General features: G+C 57.6%; 1 protein-coding gene across 1 annotated transcript in view; it reads right to left on the reverse strand.

The window, feature by feature from the left end:
• NWD1 (NACHT and WD repeat domain containing 1) overlaps window positions 1-23,623 on the reverse strand; it is a 37,532-nt gene extending 13,909 nt beyond the window's left edge. The window contains exons 1-17 of the mRNA XM_061551651.1: window positions 23,607-23,623; window positions 21,229-21,417; window positions 19,848-19,933; window positions 18,560-18,676; window positions 17,144-17,341; window positions 14,263-14,413; window positions 13,280-13,710; window positions 10,935-11,124; window positions 9,924-10,170; window positions 8,764-8,995; window positions 7,947-8,257; window positions 6,452-6,655; window positions 5,001-5,160; window positions 3,114-3,231; window positions 2,830-2,994; window positions 2,017-2,214; window positions 252-374 (exon numbers count right to left, since the gene is read on the reverse strand). Of these exons, the coding sequence (XP_061407635.1) occupies window positions 252-374; window positions 2,017-2,214; window positions 2,830-2,994; window positions 3,114-3,231; window positions 5,001-5,160; window positions 6,452-6,655; window positions 7,947-8,257; window positions 8,764-8,995; window positions 9,924-10,170; window positions 10,935-11,124; window positions 13,280-13,710; window positions 14,263-14,413; window positions 17,144-17,341; window positions 18,560-18,676; window positions 19,848-19,933; window positions 21,229-21,346 (3,049 nt within the window). The 5' untranslated portion in view covers window positions 21,347-21,417; window positions 23,607-23,623. The remainder of the gene's footprint in view (window positions 1-251; window positions 375-2,016; window positions 2,215-2,829; window positions 2,995-3,113; window positions 3,232-5,000; window positions 5,161-6,451; window positions 6,656-7,946; window positions 8,258-8,763; window positions 8,996-9,923; window positions 10,171-10,934; window positions 11,125-13,279; window positions 13,711-14,262; window positions 14,414-17,143; window positions 17,342-18,559; window positions 18,677-19,847; window positions 19,934-21,228; window positions 21,418-23,606) is intronic.
• Between the last annotated feature and the right edge of the window lie 2,680 nt (window positions 23,624-26,303).

The raw sequence follows: 26,303 nt of genomic DNA on the forward strand, positions 1-26,303 counted from the left end.
CACTGGCAGCACAATGCAAACTCCTAATATAGAAGCGTCAGGGTGGGGATCGAACCCACAACCTCCCCTGTATACCAGGCGAGGTATACAGGGGAGGCTCGGAGCGGTTCAGCTACCACTCACCACCAACGCTGTCCAAGAGCGGGGATTGAACTTGGGTCGCCGGATTCGCGCCGCGGTGCCGCGACCGCCACCTGCGTCACGCACGACAATCGCTCGCCCAGTGGGCCCACGTGCTCAGCCCCACTCACCCGCGTGCCCGGCGAGCGTGTGGGTGGCCTCGTCCTCCTGTAGGTCCCACACGATGATGGTGCCGTCCAGAGAGCCCGCGGCCATCACCCTCCCGCTGGCGCTCAGAGCCAGCACCGAGACGCCTGCACCCGGGGGGGGGGGGCATGGGGGGGGCACCCACGAGACAGGTCCCAGCGTCGCTGAGCTCACACCCCGTGACCCCACACGAGAGGAAAAGCGACACGCACCACCCCCTCCACCGCGACCTCCACCCGGAGCAACATCCTAAACTAAACTAGTTTTTTTTTTCACCAGGTAAGGCCCCACTGAGCTATGTAACTCTTTTTCGGAAACGACCTGGCTATTACAAACGATAGCTCAACGAAGTGGCTATTCATCACGTGGACATTTCTAGCGGTAAAATACTCTTAAAGCGATCACGTTGATTCTAAATGTGGAGGGGAAAAAACTGCAGGACCCTAAGAAAAATCCACGCGACTACTGGGAGAGAGAGAGACACGCAAACTCGAAATATACAGCAGGCGTCAGGGTTGCGATCTAACACATGACCCCGTGTATACCAGGCGAGGTAGTTAACATCTCGCCACCGTGGCACCCTCCTTGCCACCAGCCTCCTCCTCTACCGCCGTCACTTTACTGCCACGTGACACACCTGAGCATCGTCCCTTTGTCTGCCCGGTCATCATCCCATCACCTTGTCCCATCATCATCATCATCATCCCCTCCACGGGTTTTGCCATCGTCCCCACCACCTATATTTCAGAATCAGAATCTGTTATTTAGACTGGAGGAGGAATCCGATGAGCTATGAAGCTCTTTTATCCCCCACAGATGTCCAGTTTGCACAGACGACCATTACCATCGTCCCGATCGCCCTCGATTGCCATCGTCCCATCGCCCGCTACGCAGTTGTTAAACGACAGCCGGCATAAACCGGGAGCCGGTCGCGGGGCCCTAGAACCAGGAACCGCCGACGGACGCGCCGACCGGCTCGCACGGACGTACACAAACCGCACGGCGGCCCAGGTCACCGCGTGGGTTCCCCCTCGTGTCTCAGCTGCGAGGTAAAGGCGGAGCCCTGCAACCGCTCGCTCGCGCCACCGCTGCTGGACAGTGCCTCCACTTAGAGGGCGCTCTAGGGGGGATCATTTGGTCTACTCTTCCACGCTGATCGGAAAACTTGGAAGAGGCAGCTGTACCCACACTTTACCCCGCCACATGATCGACCAACAGTGGTGAACCCATTCACACCGCTGGGTGGACAGAGGCTGTGGGGGCGTGGGGGGGGAGGCTTTGAGAAACTTGCCCCGCTGTGTCACTGCCGCGCTGGGAAATGGAATCTCACCTTGTGCCCTCCGGCTCGCAGGTGCAGTGTGTGAACATTCACGGTTGCTCTCTCCGTTTAACGGTCAGAAGGGCGAAAGTTTTACAATCACCGCCCCTCACAGTTCTGCCTGCGTGACAAACCGCCATCGACCGGCGACGCAAACGAAGCTCGCGGGCGACGCTGGAATGACGCTCGTGGACGATGTTGGGACGAGGCTCGCGCCAGCATCGTCTGCGAGTGTCGTCCCAACGTCCCCCGCGAGAGTCGTCCCAACGTCGTCCGCGAGCTTCGTCCCAGCGTCATCGGCGAGCGTCGTCGGCGAGTGCCGCGTGCCCCCACGGGGCCGCCCCCCCCCCCGGCGCTGGCCACGTGCCCCTCACCCTGGCCGCGTGCCCTCACCCTGGCCGCGTGCCCTCACCCTGGCCGCGTGCCCTCACCCTGGCCGAAGCCCGTGAGCGTGGTGCGGAGAGGCCCTCCCGGAGGCTGCAGGCAGCCCGAGAGCGGCAGCAGGATGGGCTCCGGCCGCGTCTGGCACAGCTGGCGGCACTGCGCGCACAGCCGCCCCACCATGGCCGGGTACTGCCGCTCGAAGTACTCGAGGCGAGCCAGCAGCTCGACGAAGAAGACCGACTCGTCTGTGTGGGGGGGGGGGGGGGGGGACGAACAGGAGGGCAGGTGCGGAGGGGCAGCGGTCGCGTGGATGCGCTGGTCAGACCACTCGGTGACGACAAGCGGAAGGGAGAGGAAGGAGGAAGTGAGAGTCGGGACAGACCCCGTTCCTCGAGGACAAATCACGCATCACGAAACACCCGGGGGGGTGATGAGGGACAAAATTAACCGGTGGGGCGGGGGGGGGATGAGGATTGGGCCACGGTAATCGCACCACTCAGTTGTGGATCGCGTGAGGCTGAGGGCTACATTCAGGTTCAGAGTTAGGATTAGGTTACTGGGGTCGGGGTTAGGGCAGTGCTGTGTGTCAGGGTCAGAGTTAGGGTTCGGGTCTGGATTAGGGCAGTGCTGTGCGTCAGGGTTAGGGTCGGGGTGAGGGTCAGGGTTGGGGTTAGGGTCAGGGCTGTGTGTCAGACTTAGGGTCAGGGTGAGGGTCAGGGTTGGGGTTAAGGCAGTGCTGTGTGTCAGGGTTAGGGTCAGGGTTAGGGTCGGGGTTAGGTTTGGAGTTAGGGTCTGAATTAGGTCAGTGCAGTGTGTCAGGGTTAGGGTCAGGGTTAGGGTCAGGGTCGTGTGTGCCCCACCGACGCCGTTCTCCATGAACTCGAGCGTGGGCCGGATGAGCAGCACGGCGTCGTGCACCAGCTGCGTCTCGGCGCACGGCTGCAGCTCCAGCGCCAGGGCAAAGTCCTCCAGCAGCGCCTTCACGCCCAGCGCGCTCAGCTTCAGCGACAGCCACTCCACGCTGCCTGCAGCCACGGGAGGAGGGAGGCGGGCGTCAGCCCTCTCGCCCCCGCGGTTCCTGGGGGGGGAGGCGACGGTGGCAGTGCCGATGGCGGCGATGGCGCTGGCGTTGCGTGGCCCCTACCGAATATCTCCTCCCGCAGCTGCTGGTGGCGCCCCGCGTGCGCCAGGTGGAACGGCAGCTCGCTCAGCTTGCGCAGGTTCACCTTGTCCTCGCCAAATCGTAGCGGCTGGGCGGCGACCTGTGCAGGTGGGGGGGGGGGGGGCACGGAGAGGGTGGGGAGGGGACGAGTACACGGGGCAGCGCTGTTGACTGGTGGTGCTGGCGGCGGTGATGGTGGTGGGGAGACCGTTGGCTCGAGCTATGAAGGGTGGAAGCGATGACCAAGGTAGCACAACAAGGGCCATGATGACCTTTTCACCTCAGCCCTTGACCTATAATTCTCTGGTAAAATAAGAAAAATAGTTGTTAGTTTTATTGTTATAACCGTTTGTCTCCCACCTTGATGCCAGCACTGTTCATCTGGGGCAGTCATCTCCTTATCACTCTTCTCTCGCTACTACGATGGTTATTGATTGCTGCTCCCATGTTGAGGACTTGGTCTACCAGTCTGATTATTTGATGTCATCCGTACCGTGATCAACCACCACCCACTCACCCACCCACTCCCCAGCCACTCACCCACCCACTCACCCAGCCACTCACCCAGCCACTCAACCAGCCACTCACCCAGCCACTCACCCAGCCACTCACCCAGCCACTCACCCAGCCACCCACTCACCCAGCCATCCACTCACCCAGCCACCCACCCAGCCACCCACCCACCCAGCCACCCACTCACCCAGCCACCCACCCACCCAGCCACCCACCCACCCAGCCACCCACCCACCCAGCCACCCACCCACCCACCCACCCAGCCACCCACCCACCCAGCCACCCACCCAGCCACCCACCCAGCCACCCACCACCACCCACCCAGCCACCCACCCACCCAGCCACCCACTCACCCACCCACCCACCCAGCCACCCACCACCCAGCCACCCACTCACCCACCCACCCACCCAGCCACCCACTCACCCAGCCACCCACCCACCCAGCCACCCACTCACCCAGCCACCCACCCACCCAGCTACCCACCTACACACCGGCTCACCACACCGCAGGTCACGAATCTCGATTCAAGCCACGAGTCTTAACTCGAATCTATTACAACTTTGGTCGTGCCGTTTGTTGCTGACCACTGGGCGTTTTGGGCATTCATGCCTAGTGTGCTCAGCTCCTCTATTACAAAGAAAACATACACACGCGTGCAGATACATGTACACACACTTACATACCGCACTAACACAAAGACAAAACAAAGACCAAGATCCCCCGTGTAGCCTTAACAGACTGTTTGGGCAAGTTGCTGTCAGCGAACGCCTATGAAGGCTGGCATGGCACACGAGGGGGTTGGTGGCCAGCCAGCACTACACCCGGCCGCCTTTGTCTCTCCAGTGGCGACGTCCACACCCTACACTGCGTACTCATTTGAGGCTGAGTCGACCTAGGGGAGGCCCAAGACCGGCTTGGATAATCGTCACTGGTGTTGGCCGTGAGCGGGAATCGAACCCGGGTTGCCAGGCTCACTGCGCAGCGCGCTAACAGCTACACCACCGCTCCCACACACACACGCACATACAGACACACACACACATACGCACGTGTGCGACCTCGGAGAGGCGAAGAGAGGCTCGTGTGCGCCACCGACGATGGCCGTGGGCCGCAAAATGTAACCCGGCTCCATAGTCTTTGGTTCTTTTGGTAAAGTCACGTAGATATACAATAAAAATAAATCACGACGTTTCGATTGCAACACAAGTAATCATCATCAGGTGGGAAAACCACAGCAAGATCTTTTTTTTTTGCTGAAGTGGGAGAGAGATGCCGTGGTAAGAGGTCCTCAGCCGCGGCGCGCTAACCGCTGCGCCACCGCTCCCCATGTACACACGCGACCCCGCGGGCAGCACCTTGCGGTCCGCGTGCAGCACCTCCCCGCGCTGGCTCAGGTGGATCGTCTTGCGCCGGCCCCCGGCCCAGCTGCCGCTAAAGTAGTCGGCGAGCGTCTGGTGCAGCAGGCGGCGCTCCTCGCCCTGCAGGTAGCGCTCCAGCACCGCCTCCACAAACTGCCTGCGACGGACAGGGAAACCTGCCACTCGCACATGGCACTCTCACCCTCACCTGCCACGTGTCACGTGTCACTGTCACCTGCCACTCTCACCTATCACCTGTCACTCTCACCTGTCACCTGTCACGTGTCACTCTCACCTGTCACTGTCACTTGTCACTTTCACCTGCCACTCTCACCTATCAGGGCCACCTGTCACTTTGCTGTCACACTCACCTGCCAGGTGAGTCTGGCTGGTGAGTCCGCAACCTCCCCTCTCTCCCCCTCACCCACAAGTCCGCAACTCCTTCCCTCTGGCTTCATCGCCACGGAAAGATCAAAAGGTGTCGGTGGGAGGTCGTCAGAAGACAAACCAGAACCAACGACCGGGTCTCGTGCCACGTGGTGGGAAATTACCAATTGCTTTGAGGTGTGCAATTTATGCACCGATTACAAGTTACCAATGTAATTAATTTCCACGCCTTATTTGCATTTTTCAGTCGTGAACTGCTCATCTCTGGCCAGGTGCGCCGGTCAAAGCATCGGGGACAGCTGCCGGGTGAAACTAAAACTATTTGACCCTTTTTATTTGACCAGGCAAGGCCTCAATTGAGCTATGTAGCTCTTTTTCAGAAGCGACCAGACCACAAAGAATAGCGCAACAAAGTAGCCGATCATCGTCAGTTGGAAATGTGTAGCAGCTAAATACTCTAAACGTGACGTTGATTCGGAATGTGAAGGGAAAAACTGGGAAAAATCCACCCGACCACGTGGCGAGAGGGAGAGACACAAACTCCAAATATACAACAGCAGGCATCAGGGTCGGGATTGAACCCACGACCTCCTGCATATCAGCGAGGTAGGGAAAGGGTTAACCCGTTTCTGTTCCGAGACGTCTGCAACTTGCAGGGTGTGGGTGTCCTCGTTCACCGCCGAATCTTGGAACGTTAATTTTATTTAGAGAGGCGTAGTAGCAGTGCCGCTGTTTTAAAGATATCGGTAATCACCGCGGAGAATCGTAGCGACGTGACTGCCACACTCTGCGATAGCTGGCGCCAAACTGTTGCTGCACGCCCTCCTGCGGGGCCTTGTGGGAGCCTCGCTACTGATAAAGTTATTTCATTTTAGTTTTTCTCCCGGTTTAGTTTTGATGACGTACACCTACGTCGGTTTGGGGAAGAAAAACTGATGATGGCACGGGAAAGGGTGAAACATCTACCTCGTCTGGGGTTGCCCACGGCAGAGCGGCCGTCACGAAAGTGCCCACGCCAGCACCGTGCCAGGCGAGGCGTCGAGGCGGTGAGGCGGGCGCACCTGTGGTAGAGCGCGATGACGGTGTGCCCGTCCGCCTGCCGGTCCACCAGGTAGTCGGCGAGGTCGTGGCGCAGGCGCGTCCACAGCAGAGGCGGCAGGCGCACCATGTCGCGGTTGGGCGGAGACCAGTACTGGTAGACGTCGGCCAGCACCGCGTCGTCCAGCGAGAGGCAGTCCTTGAGCTCCAGCTCCGAGAGGCCGCTCCTGGCGAGGGCCGCCCACCACGCACCTACCATTAGCGCGGACGGCTAAGTTCGAGGTACGCGTGCACGTGTGTGCGCGTACGCACGTACGTACATATGCGCGTGCGTACGGACGTACATACGTACGAGCGCATGTCACACAGAGGTGGCGGCGGCGAGGACTTTGTCTAGTGAAGTTGACGACGGTGGTGACAACAAAAGTGATTACGACGATGGTGATGATGATTATGACGATGGTAAAAGTACAATCGGGATGGTAACGACGGTGACAGCCACATTAATGGGAAAGTGATGATGACAGCCGCGGTGATGATGATGGTTGATGATGATGATTGATAATGATGATTGATGATGATAATGGTTGATGATGATGGTTGATAATGATGATGGATGATGATGATAATGATTGATGGATGATGATGATGGTTGATGATGATGATGATAATGATTGATGGATGATGATGATGATGATGGTTGATGATGATGAGTGGGTGATTGATGGTTGATGATAATGATGGTTGATGATGATGATGGGTAATGATGATGATGGTTGATGATGATGGTTGATGATAATGATTGATGATGATAATGGTTGATGATGATGGTTGATAATGATGATGGATGATGATGATAATGATTGATGGATGATGATGATGGTTGATGATGATGATGATAATGATTGATGGATGATGATGATGATGGTTGATGATGATGATGGGTGATTGATGGTTGATGATAATGATGGTTGATGATGATGATGGGTGATGATGATGATGGTTGATGATGATGATGGTTGATGATAATGATTGATGATGATAATGGTTGATGATGATGGTTGATAATGATGATGGGTGATTGATGGTTGATGATAATGATGGTTGATGATGATGGTTGATGATGATGATGGTTGATGATAATGATTGATGATGATAATGGTTGATGATGATGGTTGATAATGATGATGGATGATGATGGATGATGATGATAATGATTGATGGATGATAATGATGGTTGATAATGATAATGGGTGATTGATGGATGATGATGATGGTTGATGATGATGATGATGGTTGATGATGATGATGGATCATGATGGATGATGATGATGCTTGATCGAGGACGAGGTTGTTTTTAGATGTACAGCACAACAATCTCCTGCTCAGCACAACAATCTCCTGCACAGCTCCCTGCTGACAACGCCGACCCTAACAAGCCGATAGCACCTGTTAGTCGTCCTTCCACCGAGGCACGCACACAGAGAAAGAGAGAAAGTGCGAGGAGCGTGGCAGCACCTGGAGGCCACCACGAAGCCCAGCGCGTGGGCCACGAGCGCGCGCCCGTGCTGCGCCTCGAGGCGCGCGTACAGCGCGTGCACCGCCTCCCTCGTGTCGCTCGCCACGCGGCCGCGCAGCTCGAGGCCGAGCGGCGCGAACGAGCGCCAGCGGCGCGCCTCGTCGAACGCCAGGCGCACGAAGAGCGGCTGCCCGCAGCGGGCGAACGCCGAGAGCAGCAGGGCGCGCTGCTCGCCCGCCAGCGTGCGGCCCGCCGCCCGCAGGAGCCCATCCATCATCTCGCCGCCGTTCTCCGGCATCAGAGGCTCGACCTGCGGAGGAGGGGGGGGTGTAGGGGAGGGGGGGGGGTCGAATTACGTCATTGGAGTCTCCGACCGCCACTCGAGAAGCCGATGGTGTGCACGTGATGTTACGGTGAACGCACCCGCTGTAAAAATAATATTAACCAGGGTGGGCCCGCCGGATTGGAACTGCACACGCTGGGCCGCCCGCTCTCTTCCTCCACTCCCCCCTTTCTCTCCTCACTCACCACGACCTCTCATCCACTCCTCACCCTCTTTCCACCACTGTCGCCCCTCGCATCGTCGGTCATTCCGTCCATGCACACCCGCCCCAAACTCTCCTCTACTCCCTCTCCTCCCGCCATCTCCTCCAGTCCCTCTTCTTCCCATCCCTCTCCTCCACTCGCGCTCCCTCCTCTCCTCTCACCCTCCTCTCCTCCCACTCTCACCTCCACACCCTCCCCTCCCTCTGTCGCCTGCTTCCCCTACCCTCTCCTCCACTCCCTCTCCCTCCTCGCCCCCTCCCCCGCCGTCACCTCGAGGTACGCGGCCGCGTCGTGCACGGCGGCGCGCAGCGCGTCCAGGATGCCGTGCTCGCTGGGCAGCGTGGAGACGACCACGAGCACGCTCGCCGCGTAGCGCTTGGGCAGCCAGTGCAGGCGGTGGGCACCGTCCGCGCCCGACAGCTGGTCCAGCGAGTCCAGCACCAGCAGCAGCGGCGGCGCCTGCGGCTGCTCGCCCAAGCTCGTCAGAAGCCGGTGGAAGAACCTGCGGCGGGGAGAGGCGGCGGCGTGGTTTTACGCTTCTCCGCGCAGCGGGGAAGCGTACCGTCCTCGCGCAGACTCGCACAGAGACCCCGTAGACTCACACAGAGACCCGTAGACTCACACAGAGACACACACAGAGACACATAGACTCACACAGAGACCCGTAGACTCGCACAGAGACCCCGTAGACTCACACAGAGACCCGTATACTCGCACAGAGACCCCGTAGACTCACACAGAGACCCATAGACTCACACAGAGACCCGTAGACTCACACAGAGACCCGTAGATTCGCACAGAGACCCCATAGACTCGCACAGAGACCCCGCAGACTCGCACAGAGACCCGTAGATTTGCACAGAGACCCGTAGACTCACACAGCGACCCCGTAGACCTACACAGAGACCCATAGACTCACACAGAGACCCGTAGACTCACACAGAGACCCGTAGATTCGCACAAAGACCCCGTAGACTCGCACAGAGACCTGTAGATTCGCACAGAGACCCCGTAGATTTGCACAGAGACCCGTAGACTCGCACAGAGACCCCGTAGACTCACACAGAGACCTGTAGATTCGCACAGAGACCCCGTAGACTCGCACATAGACCCCGTAGACTCGCACAGAGACCCCGTAGACTCACACAGAGACCCGTAGACTTGCACAGAGACCCGTAGACTCACACAGAGACCCCGTAGACTCACACAGAGACCCCGTAGACTCACACAGAGACCCGTAGACTCACATAGAGACCCCGTAGACTCACACAGAAACCAATAGACTCACACAGAGACCCCGTAGACTCACACAGAGACCCGCAGACTCACACAGAGACCCGCACGGAGACCCGCACACACTCGCCCGACAGAACCCCGAGGGAGCCCCCAGACGCAGGCGACGAGTGCGGCCGGCGCTGGCGGGCGCTCACCGCACGGTGTCCGCGTAGACGTTGAGCACGTGTGCAGGCGGCCGCTCGCGCTCGTAGGCGAGGCACAGCTGCAGGCAGAGGCCCCGCAGCACCGCGTGGATGTCCGAGCTGAGCGGCGACGTCCCCAGCAGGCGCGCCGCCACCACCACCTCCTCGCCCAGCTGCTCGGGCGCCTGGCGCACCAACTCGGCCAGCACCGACGTCTTGCCGGTGCCCGACGGTCCGAACACCACCACCGGGGAATGTCCTAACGGGGGGGCGGGGGGTGGGGGGATCAGCACGACCGTCCAGTGGGTTGCAGGTGCTAGGCGGTCACGTGATGCCGCTGCTGGAGGTGCACCGGTCATCTGTGATCATCAAGAGCTTCGAAGTTCATCGGATTCCTCCGGTCTAAATCAAGATTCTGAAGGGGGGGGGGTGGGGGTTTGTTTTAAAAGAGTCACTGAATTTTCTGTTGTCTTCTGATTCTGAGCAAACGAAAACCAGGTAAGGGCGAAGTGGCTTATCACGTGCAAATGTACAGCAGCCTAATACTCTAAACTGCATGCTGTTCCTAAATGTGGAGGGAAAACCCGGAGGACCCGGACAACAATCCGCGCGACCACGTGAAGGAGAGACACGCAGACTCCAAATACACACCGGGTGCCGCCAGGAGTCGGGATCGAACCCACGGCCCCCATGCATAGCAGGCGACGGTAGCCAATGTCTGCCAGCCACTGCGGCGAGGAGGCTAACCCCCCCCCCCCTCCCACACTTCTCTCCCCCCCCTACTGCCGAGGCCTCTATAAATCAGATCTCTCGCCTACTTCAGCACTGTTTTCTTGCTGTGGTTGTCCCACCTGATGACGATTGATTGTGTTGCGATCGAAACGTCGTGTATGGATTCCTGCAGTCACGAAAGCTTCAAATCAGGATGTAACCACCCCTCGTGCGGTATACCCGGCAGATTCGGCGACGCCGCGACTTCGCAGTGGGGGGAGGGGGGGGGGTCTCGGCGGACGCCTCGGATACCTCCGGCTGCGCGCCGCCGATCGTGCAAACGTGACCACAGCGTGGCCATCAGCGCCGCGCGGCCGCACAGGCCCCGGGACTTGCGCTCGCACTGCGCCGCGTGGTGTCCCAGCTCCTGCAGCAGGCGGTCGTCCGGCGCCTGCGCCCGCCGCGCCGCCTCCACGCACCGCGTGATCTGCCGCTTCAGCTCCTGGAATGAGGTGGGGGGGGGGGGGGTCTGGTGATTGCGAGGGGTGCGGCTATAGCGGGGGGGGGAGGGGGGGCACCCTACCGCAGGTGCCCCCACGGTCCTCCCAGCGGCGTCGCCCCCTCCGTTGCCAGGTAGCGGGTTCGCCGCCCGTTGCAACCGCCGGTGCGCGTTTTATTTGTTGTGCCACGTGAGCTGAGTCTTAAGACGCCTTTTCAGGAGGGTTCCTGACAATTTTCCGCAAAAGGGGGCTGATGTTGCCGTTGCTGCTGCTGCTGTTGCGGTGTGCGTGCGATCCCCATTGAGTGATTTTCAGGTAATTGTTCAGCACTAAAATTGTTTGGTCAATACCGGTGACACTGCGTGTGTGTGTCTGTGTGCTCGCTCACAGCACTTGCCCCAACAGTCTGTTAGGGCTATATAGGGGATCTTTGTTTATGGGAGCGGTGGTGATCCGAGTTCGATTCCTGTTCACGGCCAATACCGGTGACGATTATCTGAACCGGTAATTGGCCTCCCCTAGGTCTACTCAACCTCAAATGAGTACCATCTGTGATGTATAAACATCACCAAAGGCGGCCGAGCGTGGTGCTGGCCACCCATCCCCTCGTGTGCTGTGCCGGCCTCCACAGGTGTTCGCTAACAGCACTTGTCGAACAATCTGCTAAGGCTATATGGGGGATCTTTGTTTATTTTTAGCTAAGGAAGGAGTTGGGAGGAATCCCACGCAGTACGACGCCCGAGATGGGAATCAAGCCCAGGTGCTTATTGCTGTGCGGCACGAGTGTCAGGGGTGCAACTATGGGGGGGGGGGCTGGGGGGGGCAACGATATGCGACGCATAAGGGGGCTCAGTCGGCCACAATGGGGCCCCCGAATCAACAAATAAAGCAGTTTTTAAATATAAAGAAGAATTATTCAAATTTTTATTATTAATAAAAAATAACCTGTGGTCTACCATGGACCAAGCCCACTTAACGGATCTGGCTATCGCATCAATGGAGCAGCAGCATGAAGTGGCACAGTCCACATCACCTTTGAGGAAGCGCGAGACCGATGGGGGCGGTATGAAAGCAAGACGCACGAAAACTTGTAAGTATTTGTTACCTTAAAATATATTTTATTTATTATTAATAACTGTCACTGCACGACTGTATTCCTCTACATCCAATACACGGTGCAACTATAATAGCATATACATAGTTATAGCCATACACATTATTATTGTTACCCGGGGTTAAAAAACATCCGTAGCTATTTCAGTAAAAGTGAGTCGCGAGAAAGGAGTGGGGACCCACAGTCGGATCTTGCCATACCCCCCCCCCCCACCCCCGAAGAAAGAGATCGCTGCGCCTCTGACGAGTGTTGCCATCCTGCCACCCCGAACAACCCACAATGCACTCGACGTCTGCTCCGCTCACGGCGGGCGATCAATCCCGGGGCCGTCGCTCGGAGACGAGGAGGTCGTTGTGTTTATTTTACTTACTTTGGTGCAATTGTGAACAATCGCCGTATCAGACATGAGCACATCTGATCAGCATAATCATTGGCTCACTGCAGCTCGAGACTCAGTCCCTACAAGGCGTGCGGTGAAGTTAGGAAATGTCCCAATGTGTGAGCTCGCCATTTAAAGGCCTGAAGACCGGAATCGGTGATGTCGCCGGCAATGTGTTCATCAGGGGAGGCAGAGTTCCGTTTCCAGACAGCAGAGTGAAGAAGGGAGCTCCTGTCCAGGCAACAATGTCATGGCAATTGGTGGGGGCACGGGCGTGGCTTGGCAGGGTTATGCATTATCGGGTGGCACGGCATCATCGTCCAAAATTTGGCCGAGTTTTTAAAACAACTTTGCGTTTAACTGATCTGGGTTTAAATAGAATTTCAACAACCCCCCCAGACTACGAAAACTTGGCAGGAACCGTCCTTAAAAACAACAAGAGCCTCGAGACTTTGCGAGGCATCCAACACGAGAAGAAGAAGAACAATAACAATATCGGCCGCCCGCGACACGTAGCGCCGTCGTGGTATCGCCGTCGTTCTGCCCCACGGAGGGAGCTGCGCTTCCGCACGCCCGGATCTCGCGTCGACGCCTTTGAAAGGAGCAACCCTCCCCCGGCGGCAGCCGTCCCTGCGTGGCACGAGGCGCCGTGGCCATAACTCACCGCGGTGAACGTGCGGCAGACGCTGTCCAGGTAGCGGCGGTGCGACTCCACGGCCGAGTCCACCATGCCCTCGCTCCACTCCACCTGGTACACCACGAGGCGGGCGCGGGGGGCGTTCTCGGATCCCGCCGGGGGGCCCCGGACGCCGCCGCCACTGCCGTGCGCTCGCAGTCGGCGCTTGAGCGAGCGCAGCAGCGCCTGCGCCTCGGCGTCGACGCGGAAGGCCCCGTCGGGGCCGCGCTCGGCGTCCACGAAGACGCGGGCGCGCTCGCTCGCGGGCACGCACGCGGCCACCCCGCGGGCCTCGCGCACGAACACGGAGCAACACTCGGCCGCACGGTGGGGGCGGGTGGGGGGGTTGGGGGCGCCCCCCCCGCCCCGTGCCGGCGGGGGGGGGCTCAGCACGCCCATCTCTATCTCCGCCTCGGTGACTGCGGCGCGTGCGGGGGGGGGGGGGTGTGCGCAGGTGAGTGACGCAGGGGAGATACGGGTGAGGAAGGAGAGAGATTGGCAAGGGCTCAGAGGTGAGACATTGGTGAGTGACGCAGGTGACAGAAATACAGATGAGACGCGGGAGGTAGACAAGTCACGTTTGTGCGAGAGACACGGATAAGGGTCGCAGGTGAGACAGATGAGAGAGACATGCAAAGCGCACACAGGTGACACAAACACGCAAGTGAGACCCGTGCAACAGAGGGAGTGTTGTTCACGTGTCTCATCGGGCTTGATCCATCGGGTTAAATAAAGTATACGACGTGGTGAGGACACAGCAGAAACACAGGTGAGACTCACCTGTATTAGATAGGTCACACACACGGGTGAGACATGTGGCAGAGACACGGGAAGCACACACAGTAAGAGGCACAGGTGAGGATTAGCTGTGTGAGATAGGTCACACACACACGGGTGAGGCAGGCGAGAGAGACACGGGAAGCACACACCGGTAAGAGGCACGGCTGAGACGCACTCAGGTGAGACCTCACCTGAGCAGAGGTACGCGTGGTATCTCTCTGCGGAGAGGAGACCCTTGCGCATGGCGGCACCCGCGCTGCGTCTCAGGATGTCCGAGAGGCGGGACTCCGCGTCTCTCCAGAGCGCCGCGTCCCGCGCCTGTAACTCGGCCCGCGAGGGGTCCTGTCGGGGCGCAGGGATGAAGGCGTCGTCACTGCCAAAGCCGCTGACGCCACTGACGCCACTGACGCCGCCGCCACCTAAGACAAAGATCCCCCGTGAAGCCTTAACAGACTGTTGGGGAAAGTGCCGTTAGCGAGCACCTATGAAGGCCAACATGGCACACGAGGGGGTGGGTGGCCAGCACCACGCTCGACCGCCTTTGTCTCCCTGGTGGCTATGTTTTGTTACACACCGGATCAGGTATTCATTTGAGGCTGAGTTGACCTAAGGAAAGTTCACGACCGGTTTCAATAATCGTCACTGGCCTTGGCAGCGAGCGGGAATCGAACTCGGGTCACTGGGTTCGCGGGCGCGCTAATCGCTACCACCACCACCGCCACCACCGCCACCATCAGCACCGCCACCACCAGCACCGCCACCATCACCACCACCAGCACCGCCACCACCGCCACCACCGCCACCAGCACCGCCACCACCAGCACCGCCACCACCGCCACCAGCACCGCCACCACCGCCACCGCCACCACCGCCACCACCGCCACCGCCACCACCGCCACCGCCACCACCGCCACCACCACCGCCACCACCACCGCCACCACCACCACCACCGCCACCACCACCACCGCCACCACCACCACCGCCACTACCAGCACCGCCACCACCGCCACCATCACTATACGTCGCCAACGCTCGCTCCCCTCCGCCAAATCCCGAAGCTGCTGCCCAGTCGACGCCCTGGGACCTCCAAGGTCTGCCCCTGACCGTCTCTCGCCGTGAACTCTGAGGTCTTCGCTTCCCCTGGGTGGCCCGGGCTCGTGGAGACCGCTTCCGATGTCTGCCACAAGCAATTCCCCCCCCTCTATCCCCTCCACCACCCTGCGCTCGTCACACCCAGCGCTAACCGCTCCTAACCACAGCAACAACACACGCCTGCCGTGTTCGCTAGCGGCCTTCTGCCATTGCTTCTCCGAAACTTGCCACGAAGTTCCCAGCATCCGTCTCAGACTCCTGGGCTCAAGAGCCAAAAACTCGTCTCCACGAGTCGTCGTGAGGGCGCGGCCCTCTCTCTGATCCACGCAGTGACGCACACGTTCTCTCCTGCCGTCAATAGCCTTCATCTACCCACACCTGCCAACCCCTTATCATTGCCCTACCTTATTACAGACCAATTCAGACCTTGTTGGTCACCCCGTAGCCTTATAAATCGCAACATCCATCCCACAAAGTCCCATCACAAGGGAGAAACACAAACAAATAGACAATGTTTTTGCCCGTATTAAAACGGCTGTACGCCGTACGGACCTGAAAACTCACATCTCCTGTACAATAATACGGGTAAACCGCATGGGTTGACACGGTATGTCCACTCCCCTCTATAGGGGATGGTGTGGGGGGGGGGGGGGGTCCTCATGGAGCGAGTGGAGAGAGGGGGCTGAGTGGAGTAGGGGAACAAAGGGGAGTGCAGCGGTGGCTACCACAGCTGCTGCTGCTGCAGCTGCTGCTGCTGCCTGTTATCGTCTACTTCTGTGCTGGGAGCATCAGCGAGGGTCGGTGGATCACCACACACCGATGGTGTAGTGAAACTCGCTTCCCGTGGACGACGAGGAGGTTGCCATACCCTGGCTCGCCAGGAGAAGGCGGTTACGTCAAGGGGGCGAATAGTCATCTGTTTCCATCTGAACGGGGATGGAGCGTTGCCAACTCGCCCAAGGCGCGGGTTTTGTGCGGTTGCTCCGCTTTCCTCCCACCTGGTACAGGGACTCCTCTACTTACGAACATTCGACTTACGAACTTTCAGAGACACGAAAGAACCTGGTCCGTATGTCGAGTTGCCTGTTCGGACCGCGAGTCGCGAGTTCAACCACCGCGCAATAGATGGCGGTGCTTGCTGGGTAACATTACCCAGCATTCCCTGAATTTCTGCCTGTGCAGCCGCGATTGTCTCTTGCTGTGTTGCCGGCTAACGACGACGTTTTCTCTGCTTTTCACGAACATCGTCAACCTCTGCACTGTCTCAGACGCGTCAGAGTGGGGAAAGTGTTGAGGGTGGTCGGAAGAAGTGACGCACTCTTACGATGGAAACTGAAGTGGACGTGATGAAGCGTTGTGAACCGGTGGCATCTACAGGAGAATCCACGACTTGTTTGGTGGACACGCCGTACAACATGTTGGGAGTCGACAGGAGTAAAGTTAACGACCAACGAACAAATCGACTTACGAACAGACCTATGGATCCTAACTCTTTCGTAAGTAGAGGAGTCGCTGTCCACAGTAGTCGTTGTGAATTAGCTGAAAACATTGTCAAATAAAAACGCAATGTAGCGGCAGCAACAGCAGCAAGACCCTCCTAAAAAACGACTCCTACGATAAACGATTAAATGTCTAACTATAATCTTGATTTGAAGATTTCGTGACTGTATGAATCAATACTATTTGTTTTTTTCGGTAAAGTCACGTAGGTAGAAAAATAATCGATCACGACGTTTCGATCGCAACACAAGCAATCGTCATCAGGTGGGACAACCACAGCAAGAAAAAAACTGCTGAAGTAGGCATCAGTTTTTCAGCAGTTTTTTCTTGCTTTTATTGTCCCACCTGATGACGATTGCTTGTGTTGCGATCGAAACGTCGTGATCTATTATTTTTCTCACTATAATGTTTGTCTGTTTGTTTTAAACGTGCAGATCAGAGAGAGAGAGAGCGAGCGAGCTAGCGAGAGCGTCGGCTGGCCTGGTCGTCGAAGTGCGGCAGCAGGGCGGTGATTGGCTGGAGCAGGAAGAGCGGCGGCTCCGCGTTGGCGTCCCGCCAGAACCACGCGTCCAGCTGCTCCGTCTCCTCGCGGGTCGAGCAGCCGCGCAGCGCCTCCATCTCCGCCTCGGGGATGGTGCGCGGGAGCGGTCGGTAGCCGTAGCGGTTCCCCAGCAGGGCCTGCGAGCGAGCCGGGAGGAGACGGGGGGGATGGGGGGGAGAGACGGGAGTGGGAGAAGAGAGCGGGGAATGGTGGGAGAGGTCGGGGGGGGGGGGGAGAGTGGAGAGAGAGCGGGGGGGGGGGGAGAAAGGGAGGGCGGGAGGAGAGGGGGAAGGGAGAGGAGAGATGGAGGGGAGAGGTACAAGAGAGCAGGGAGTGGTGGGATAGGTGGGGGGAGTGGGCAGTGAGATAAACAGAGGAGAGAGAGCGGGAGGGGAGGGGGAGAGGAGAGAATCAGGATATGTATTGATCCTGGAGGAATCCGATAAGCTATCAAGCTCTTTTTCACAGATGTCCAGTCGCGGCACGGGGTCAGAACGTCACAACAACAATACGAAAACACGATAGGAATGCAGCGTATAGGAAATGTAAGCAAATTAAAAAAAACATACAAAAAATACTATTTGTCTTACCAGGAGAGAGGGGGAGAGAGGAGATCGGGAGGATAGGGGGGGGGCAGCAACGCAGTGATTGGCACAAGGCGCTGTGAACCCAGCCACACGAGTTCAATTCCCGGCCACGGCTCACATGAGCAACCAGTGGACGTCTGCGAAAACACGGAGCTTAATAGCTCATCGGATTACTCACTCCAGTATGAATACAAATTCGGAAAGTAATCTGAAATTATTCTGATTCTGAACCGGTCCCGAGTTCCCTCCTTCATCGACCGGCACTGACCGGCGTGGTGAAGTATGGTCAGACAACCCTCGTGATCTAAACAGCGTGGGGAGGCCTTCATACTGGCATGTATTGACCAAGAGCTGTAAGTCGTCGTTGTTGTTGAATCGTCACCGCTTCCAACTCTGTTCCCCCGTAATATAGTTGTTTTGGGTTAGATCGCATAAATATAAATGTGTCGTTATACCCGCCACCACCCGACACCGCTAATTAATTAGTAAGGGTTGTCACGTAAACAGAACGCGCCAATTCGTTACTAGTACAGCACACCGGTGTATGGGAGAGTAAAACGCACAACATTTACAACGTTTCGCCAATAATTACAACGAAGCACCATCAGAGCGGACAACCGGAGTTGTGGAGAAATCCTCCTGCTTCGGTAACGCCCGCGAAGACCTCGGCTTCGTCCGCTCGATTCCGAGTTTCTCCAATCTTCTGCTTACGGCTAATATCGGCCGCGAAAGCCAAACGCGTGAATCTGTTCCCCCCGACTCACTCACCACGAAGGTGGGGCCCACAGACGTCTTCTGGCAGCTCTCGATCTCCCGCAGACAAAGCTCCGTGGTCATGTGGTCCACCGCCACCGTGTCACGTACTCCCCAGCGCATGTCTACCACCTGCGCCACCACCACCACCACCACGGGTGCAGGGGTGAGCAGACGGGTAGGTGGGTGAATGGGTGAGTAAGAGGGTGAGTGCGTAGGTGGGTGGGTGAGTGGGTGAGTAAGAGGGTGAGTTGGTAGGTGGGATGCGTGGGTGGGTAAGCGGGTGAATGGGTGAGTAAGAGGGTGAGTGGGTAGGTGGGTTGGTGAGTGGGTGAGTAAGAGGCTGAGTGGGTAGGTGGGTGAATGGGTGAGTAAGAGGGTGAGTGGATAGGTGGGTGGGTGAATGGGTGAGTAAGAGGGTGAGTGGGTAGGTGGGATGCGTGGGTGGGTAAGCGGGTGAATGGGTGAGTAAGAGGGTGAGTGGGTAGGTGGGTGGGTGAGTGGGTGAGTAAGAGGGTGAGTAAGTGGGTGAGTAAGAGGGTGAGTGGGTAGGTGGGATGCGTGGGTGGGTGAGCGGGTCAATGGGTGAGTAAGAGGGTGAGTGGGTAGGTGGGATGCGTGGGTGGGTGAGCGGGTCAATGGGTGAGTAAGAGGGTGAGCGGGTGAGTAAGAGGGTGAGTGGGTAGGTGGGATGCGTGGGTGGGTGAGCGGGTGAATGGGGAAGTAAGAGGGTGAGTGGGTAGGTGGGTGGGTGGGTGGGTGAGCGGGTGAGTAAGAGGGTGAGTGGGTAGGCGGATGCATGGGTGGCATGCTGGTGAGAGGATTGATTGGTAGGCGGGTGAGTGGACAGGTTAATCAGTGGGCGAGCGAGCGGGTGAGTGAGCAGGGGAGTAAACAAGTGAGTTGGCGGGTGAGTTGGTGTCTTGGTTGGTTAGTGGGAAGCGGCGGTGTAGCGGTCAGCGCGCCGCGCTACGAACCCGGCACCCCGAGTTCGATTCCTGCTCAAGGCCAACACCAGTGACGATGACCTGAACCTGGTCAGCCTCAGATGAGTACCTGGTGCGATGCATAAACATCGCCACGAGGAAAACAAGGCGGTCGGGCGTGGTGCTGGTCACTCGTGTGCCGTGCCTGCTGTCATAGGTGCTCCTGGCTAACATAATTTTCCCCAAGGGTTTGCTGAGGCAACACGTACGGCGTATATTTGTGTTGATCTTCATTCGCACCGTACGTAGCCAACCGTGCTAATCGGCGGCGCGATGTGGTTAGTGGGTGAGTGGGTTGGTGAGAGAGGTGTGCTCACCTCGAAGGTGAGGCCCCGCTCTTGGCAGAAGGCCTGCAGCTCGGGGTAGGCCTTGTCCAGGAGCGTGTCTCTCTCCGTCTGCATGTCTGCGGGGGTCACCGTGGCCACGCCACCAGGGTCACAGAGACCCGCACCACCACCACCAGGGTCTCAGAGACCCCCACCACCACCAGGGTCACAGAGACCCCACCACCACCAGGGTCACAGAGACCCCCACCACCACCAGGGTCACAGAGACCCCACCACCACCAGGGTCACAGAGACCCCCACCACCACCAGGGTCACAGAGACCCTGTAACCATGGGGGTCACAGAGACCCCCACCACCACCAGGGTCACAGAGACCCCCACCACCACCAGGGTCACAGAGACCCCCACCACCACCAGGGGAGTCACAGAGACCCCGTAACCATGGGGGGTCACAGAGACCCCGTAACCATGGGGGGTCACAGAGACCCGGGACTCGAGCTCACAAATGCACGGTTGCTGCCAGCGACGGCATCACCCGCACATTCTCCATCCGCTGCTCGATGGAAGTCTCGCTCGTGAGCCCTCCGTGTGCCTGTGACCCCTGAGCCATGCTGCGGTTGTTTGGGTGGCTGCAGCTACGATCTGCCCACTCCACCCCGCGACTCGTTTGGAGATAGGTTAAGTTCCTCGCCTTACATTATCGTCTTATCGAGTGGCCTATTTACTAATTGATTGGAATGACGGGCTCCTTAAATCACCAATTGTCAAACCGATGGAACCGGTTCTACGATCCATAGAGTTTTCGAATTTACTGATAAACTGCTTGCTTTAACTGACCCCCTGACTGATGAACTGGTTGGCGAATTAATTTTCCTCCTAACTAGCCGATTCACTGCCTGGTAAAATGGTCCTCCGGACTGACTGAAGGACCGGCTGACTAGCTGACTAAACTCCTGACTGACTAACGCATCGGTTGATTGGGTGACTGATCTCCGGATTGACTGACGGGCCGGTTGACTGGCTGACTAAGATTCTGACTGACGGACCAGTTGACTGACTGACTGAGCTCCTCACTGACTGGCTGACTGCACTCCTGACTGACGGATCGGCTGACGGGTGACTGAGCTCTTGATTGACTGACGGACCGTTTGACTGGCTGACTGAGTTCCTCAATTACTTCCGGACCGGCTGACTGGCTGAGTGAGCTCCTAACTGACGGACTGGCTGACTGAGCTTCTCACTGACTGACGGACCGGTTGACTGGCTGACTATTGGACCGAAATAACGATGTCTGTAGACCCCGCATTTAAACCAAATACGTCCCTCGGTGTGAGAGCGAGATCAGCCCTCCCGGCAAGACGAACGGACGGAGCCTGAGCCACCGATGAAGCCGAGCGTCCCCCCTCACTGACCCGAGAAGGTGGAGCTGAGGAAGACGCGCACGAGGTTGGAAGCCTCCGGCAGCTGCACCCCGAGGCGGCCACGCACCAGGGCTCTCTTGTGGCCCCATTTCTGCCAGGCCTTCTTCATGGCCTCCTGAGCCCCGCGATGTCGGTGTGGCTGTGGTATCCTTCCCCCGCGCCTCCGATTAGCGCGGTTGGCTGCGTACGGTGCGAAAGAAGTTTAACATGCGGTGCATACACTCATAGGTTACCACTCGTCCTCACACATCGCCGCTCCTCACTCACCGCCACTCACCGCTCCTAAAAACTAAACGCTTCTTACGACATAGAACTCCTCACCCTCACCCCTCACTACTGAACCCTCATCACTCTGCGCCTCTCACCACTCACCAACTCCTCACCACTATCCTTCATTCACGACTCACCACCACGACTCGATCCATGACCCTCTCTAACCCATCACTCTATCGACCTGAACCAAACTCCAACCCAAACCCCTCTAGCTCTAAACCTTAATCCGGTAGTTCTCAACCTTGTGACTGCTCTCCCCGCCGTGTTGAATGCTCATTATAGATTTGAAGTTTTCGTGACTGCAGGGATCCATACTTTTGGTTCTTTCGGTAAAATGTATTTTATACCTACGTGACTTTATCGAAAGAACCAAAGAGTATGTTGTTGAATGCTGTTTCAACCGAGTGTACACCCACCCCTCACCCCGCCACGCCTCGCCTCACCCAACATGGTTCTGGGAAAATAAATGTACGAATAATGAACGTCGATATTTTTTTTTACCAACTTGTCCATTTTGTGAGATACATCCATCCCAACGTGCTAAGTGACTGCAAGCGAATAATAATAATACAACAACAATCAACGGACGCGCTCGCTGATTACTCGAGAACACCGCTTTGTTTACGATCAATGAGTTTAGAAAGGTATGTTTAGACCGCTCTAGTGTTACCACACGGATTGCAATGTGATCCCAGGGAGTTAATATTGGCAGATTCACACGCGATCATTCACCGGTGACTCTCACGCACGATATCACTGCGCACATTTATACACCACCTCACGGACGCGCACCCCCCCTGGGGGACATTGTCACGAACCCCCCCCCCCCCAAGGGGGTCCGCGTAACCCCCCCAGGGGGTCTATGTAACCCCCCCCCTCCCCCCCGCTGCCCTAGCGCCCACGCACCCCGGGGCAGCAGCAGCAGCCGGCAGTGGCTCCGTTCCGGGCGCTCTGCGCGGGCTCTGCGCGGGGAATTTTGGGGTCCGCGGCTGAATAGGACTGAGGGGAGGTGGGCGGGGGGTCGAGGGGGATGGGGAGGGGGGTAGGGAGGGAGGGGGGTCTCCCGTGTTCCCCTACGGCACCCACCGCCCCTCCCTCTCCTGCCCCGGCACAGGTAGACCCCAGGTGTGTAGGCGCACGCGTGCCCAGCGTTACCTGCACGCACGTCCACCTGCGCGCTCTGTTCAAGTGGTAACGAAGCCCACGCTACATTGTTTCATTTTATTTGACCAGGAAAGCCCCACTGAGCTGCTACGTAGTTCTTTTTTCAGAAGCGACCTTCCTATCACGAATGAAAGCTCGACGAAGTGGCTCATATTGCGGAAGTGTGCAGCGGACAAATCCTCGAAACGCGTGACGTTGATTCTAAACGTGGAGGGGATAACCGGAGGACCTGGAGAAGAATCCACGCGACCACGGGGAGAGACAAAGAGACGCGGCAAACTCCAAATATACAGCAGCAGGCGTCAGGGTCGGGATCGAACCCACGACCTCCTGCATACCAGGCGAGGTGGTTAACATCTCGTCACTGCGAGATTCACAATAACAACAATGCCATTTGCCCCCCTCCCAGGAGAGCTTCGCTGAGTCACGAGGATTCTGCCGCACCGGGACGTTTGGCCACGAGGCCGAGCAATGCGAGTCCGGCACCGCGTGGGAGGGAAGACAACTCAGCCGGAGACAACTAAACCTCCGCACAGATAGCTACAAGAATCCGACCGCACCCCCGCTCGCCTTCGCATGTACGCACCTGTGCCCGTGCGTGTCCACGTTCACCTGCTCAGGTGAGCTCGCACGCGGGCAGGTGAACGGTATCCACCGCGTGCGGGAACCGATGCGTTGCTCCGGCTAAACGCTTCGGTTACCCAGTTACCTCCTCGCCCCCCCCCCGCGCTCCCCCTCTCTTCCCATCACCCCGGGCTCTTTGTTGGCTCTCGCCCGAGCACGGACTGAGCTCCACACGCACGCACACAGAGAGTGTTTGCGGAGGGTGCGAGGGTGCAACGGGCGCAGTGAATAGAAGGGGCGAGTTTCCACAACAGAAACACGACTCGCCACGGGTGCGACACCGCCTCGCGTGGCTCACCTGTGCTCACCTGTGCTCACCTGCGGGCCGAGGGGCCAGCCAGCTAATGGAGCCGGTGTCACGTGCCCCGTGTCCCGTGGAAGGAAGGGCGCGCACAGCTGTCCCCGGAGTGTCACATGCGAACTGACCACGTGGCGCTCCTGGTGTGAGCACAGCGCCCCATACACACACACCACACACAACTATACACACACCATACACACACCATACACATACAACTATACACACACCATACACCCATCATACGCACCATACGCACCATACACACACACCACACGCACCATACACACACACCACACACACCATACACACACACCACACACACCATACACACTCCACACACACCACACACACCATATACACCACACATACCACACACACACACCGCACACACCATACACACCATACACCCCACACACCACACCATACACCCCACACACCACACCACACACACATACACCCTATACACACACCCCACACACCCACACACATACCCCACACACATACACACCCCATACACACACCATACACACACAATACACAAACACCCCATGCTCGTGCATTCACACACACGCCCCACACATTCAGAAATGCAAAGATCCACCACCGTGGTTGGTCGCGTGCGTGCGTTCATTCACGAAGTCGCCGTGCGAGCTGGGCAGGAGGCATTGGGAAATGCCGAGCCCACGCCGTAACTAGAGAGCACACACAATAAGACACGTCTAACCCGAACACTACAACTAACAATAGCACACTAAGAATCACAATTAAGAGACAAACAAACATATACAGTGTATTGTAAAACAATATATATATAATTATAAAAAATTTACTTTTGTTTCTACGTTAAAATCTAATTCATGATCTTCAAACTAACGGGGATTCTGCTCCGGTGCACGACCTCGGCGATTTGAAACACCGTGAGAGAGGCACCAAGCTTGAATTCCGCGAGAGCAAAGAAGTGTTTGTGCGTGACTGGGCTTGGCTCGCTGACTGAGCTTGGCTCGCTGACTGGGCTTGGCTCGCTGACTGAGCTTGGCTCGCTGACTGAGCTGGACTGGATTTTAAGCTTTCGTGACTGCAAGGATCCATACTCTTGGTTTTTTCGGTAAGGTCACGTAGGTTAAAAAAGAAAACAACTAAATTAAATCACGATGTTTCGGAGGCAACACAAGCCTCCGTCTTCAGGTGGAACAGTCACAGCAAAATCACTGTATCAAGTGAAGAGAGCTCGAAGAGAGCTCTAATTTAATTTATTTGTTTTCTTGTTTAACCTACGTGACTTTACCGGAAAAACCAAAGAGTATGAGCTGGACTGGGCTGGCTCGCTGACTGAGCTGGGCTGGCTCACTGACTGTGCTGGGCTGGCTCACTGACTGAGCTGGGCTGGCTCGCTGACTGGGCTGGGCTGGCTCACTGACTGGGCTGGGCTGGCTCACTGACTGAGCTGGGCTGGGCTGGCTCGCTGAGCTGGGCTGGGCTGGTTCGCTGACTGGGCTGGGCTGGCTCACTGACTGGGCTGGGCCACTGACTGAGCTGGGCTGGGCTGGCTCGCTGACGAAGCTGGCTGGGCTGGCTCGCTGACTGGGCTGGGCTGGCTCACTGACTGGGCTGGGCTGGCTCACTGACTGAGCTGGGCTGGGCTGGCTCGCTGACTGAGCTGGACGCGAGTCAGGGGTCGGCAAGCCTGCGGCTCTTGAAGGGAGGGACTGGCTTCGTACAATTGTGGTTCCTGAAAGATTGAGGGGTTTTTTTGTTCTTGAATTAAACCGAATTCGAAATGAGAAATAATGGCTCGATCTTGTTGTTTCGGTTGCAGCCCCCCTCCACCTCCCCCTCTGGGCCGGATGGTTGTAGCTGGTGGCCGTGGCTGCTGCAGCGACTCTCCCTCCCTCTGTGGTGAATCTCGCCGCGGTGATCGCCACGCCACAGCATCCCGCCACCGTCTGGGTGCGGATTCCGTCCGGTGTGCGCTCCGTGCTCATGTCCAGAGGAGGGTCTTTAACGTCCCCATGGGCGGAGGGGGCAATGCCCCTCCAAGTATGAGAGGCAAAGCGAACCCCCCCCCCCCAAGCCCCCGAAATATAGAAGTCAAATTCCACTATGCCCCCCCCCCTCCACTTAGACATCCACGCAGCCGCCAGCGCTGTGGGTGGTGAAGGTAAACCGCTGGGAGCCGGATTCGTGTGACGATGATAACAGCGACGATAACAATAATGACGATACTCTTTTGTGCTTTCGGTAAAGTCACGGAGGTAGAAAAATAATAGATCGTCAGGTGGGACAACCACAGCAAGAAAAAACTGCTGGGGTTTTTGGCGATCGAAACGTCGTGATATATTATTTTTCTACCGACGTGACTTTACCGAAAGAACCAAAGAGTATGGATTCCTGCAGTCACGAAAGCTTCAAATCAATCATGACAAGCGGATCCAAGCTCAGGGCTGCTCGAAAGCCACCAGATCCGGGCAGAGATCGAGAGGAGGCCTTGAGGTGCTGCTTGAAAAGCCAGAGTGCGATTGCTCCGAGTCGCGAATCGTGACGGCGAGTTACGTTCCGTGGTGCCGCTCTGCTCGCACCGCGGCGCCGGCGTCTTGGCGATTTGCTCGCTTCCCGTTCCTCTCCGTTGAACTCCTGTATTGTGTTTGTTGTGTTTGTTGTGACTTCGTGACGTACTCTCTGGTTCTTTCGGTAAAGTCACGTGGAT

This window comes from Lethenteron reissneri, chromosome 15, assembly GCF_015708825.2.
Source record: "Lethenteron reissneri isolate LAM-NWPU_2019-01 chromosome 15, ASM1570882v1, whole genome shotgun sequence".
Lineage (NCBI taxonomy): Eukaryota > Metazoa > Chordata > Hyperoartia > Petromyzontiformes > Petromyzontidae > Lethenteron > Lethenteron reissneri.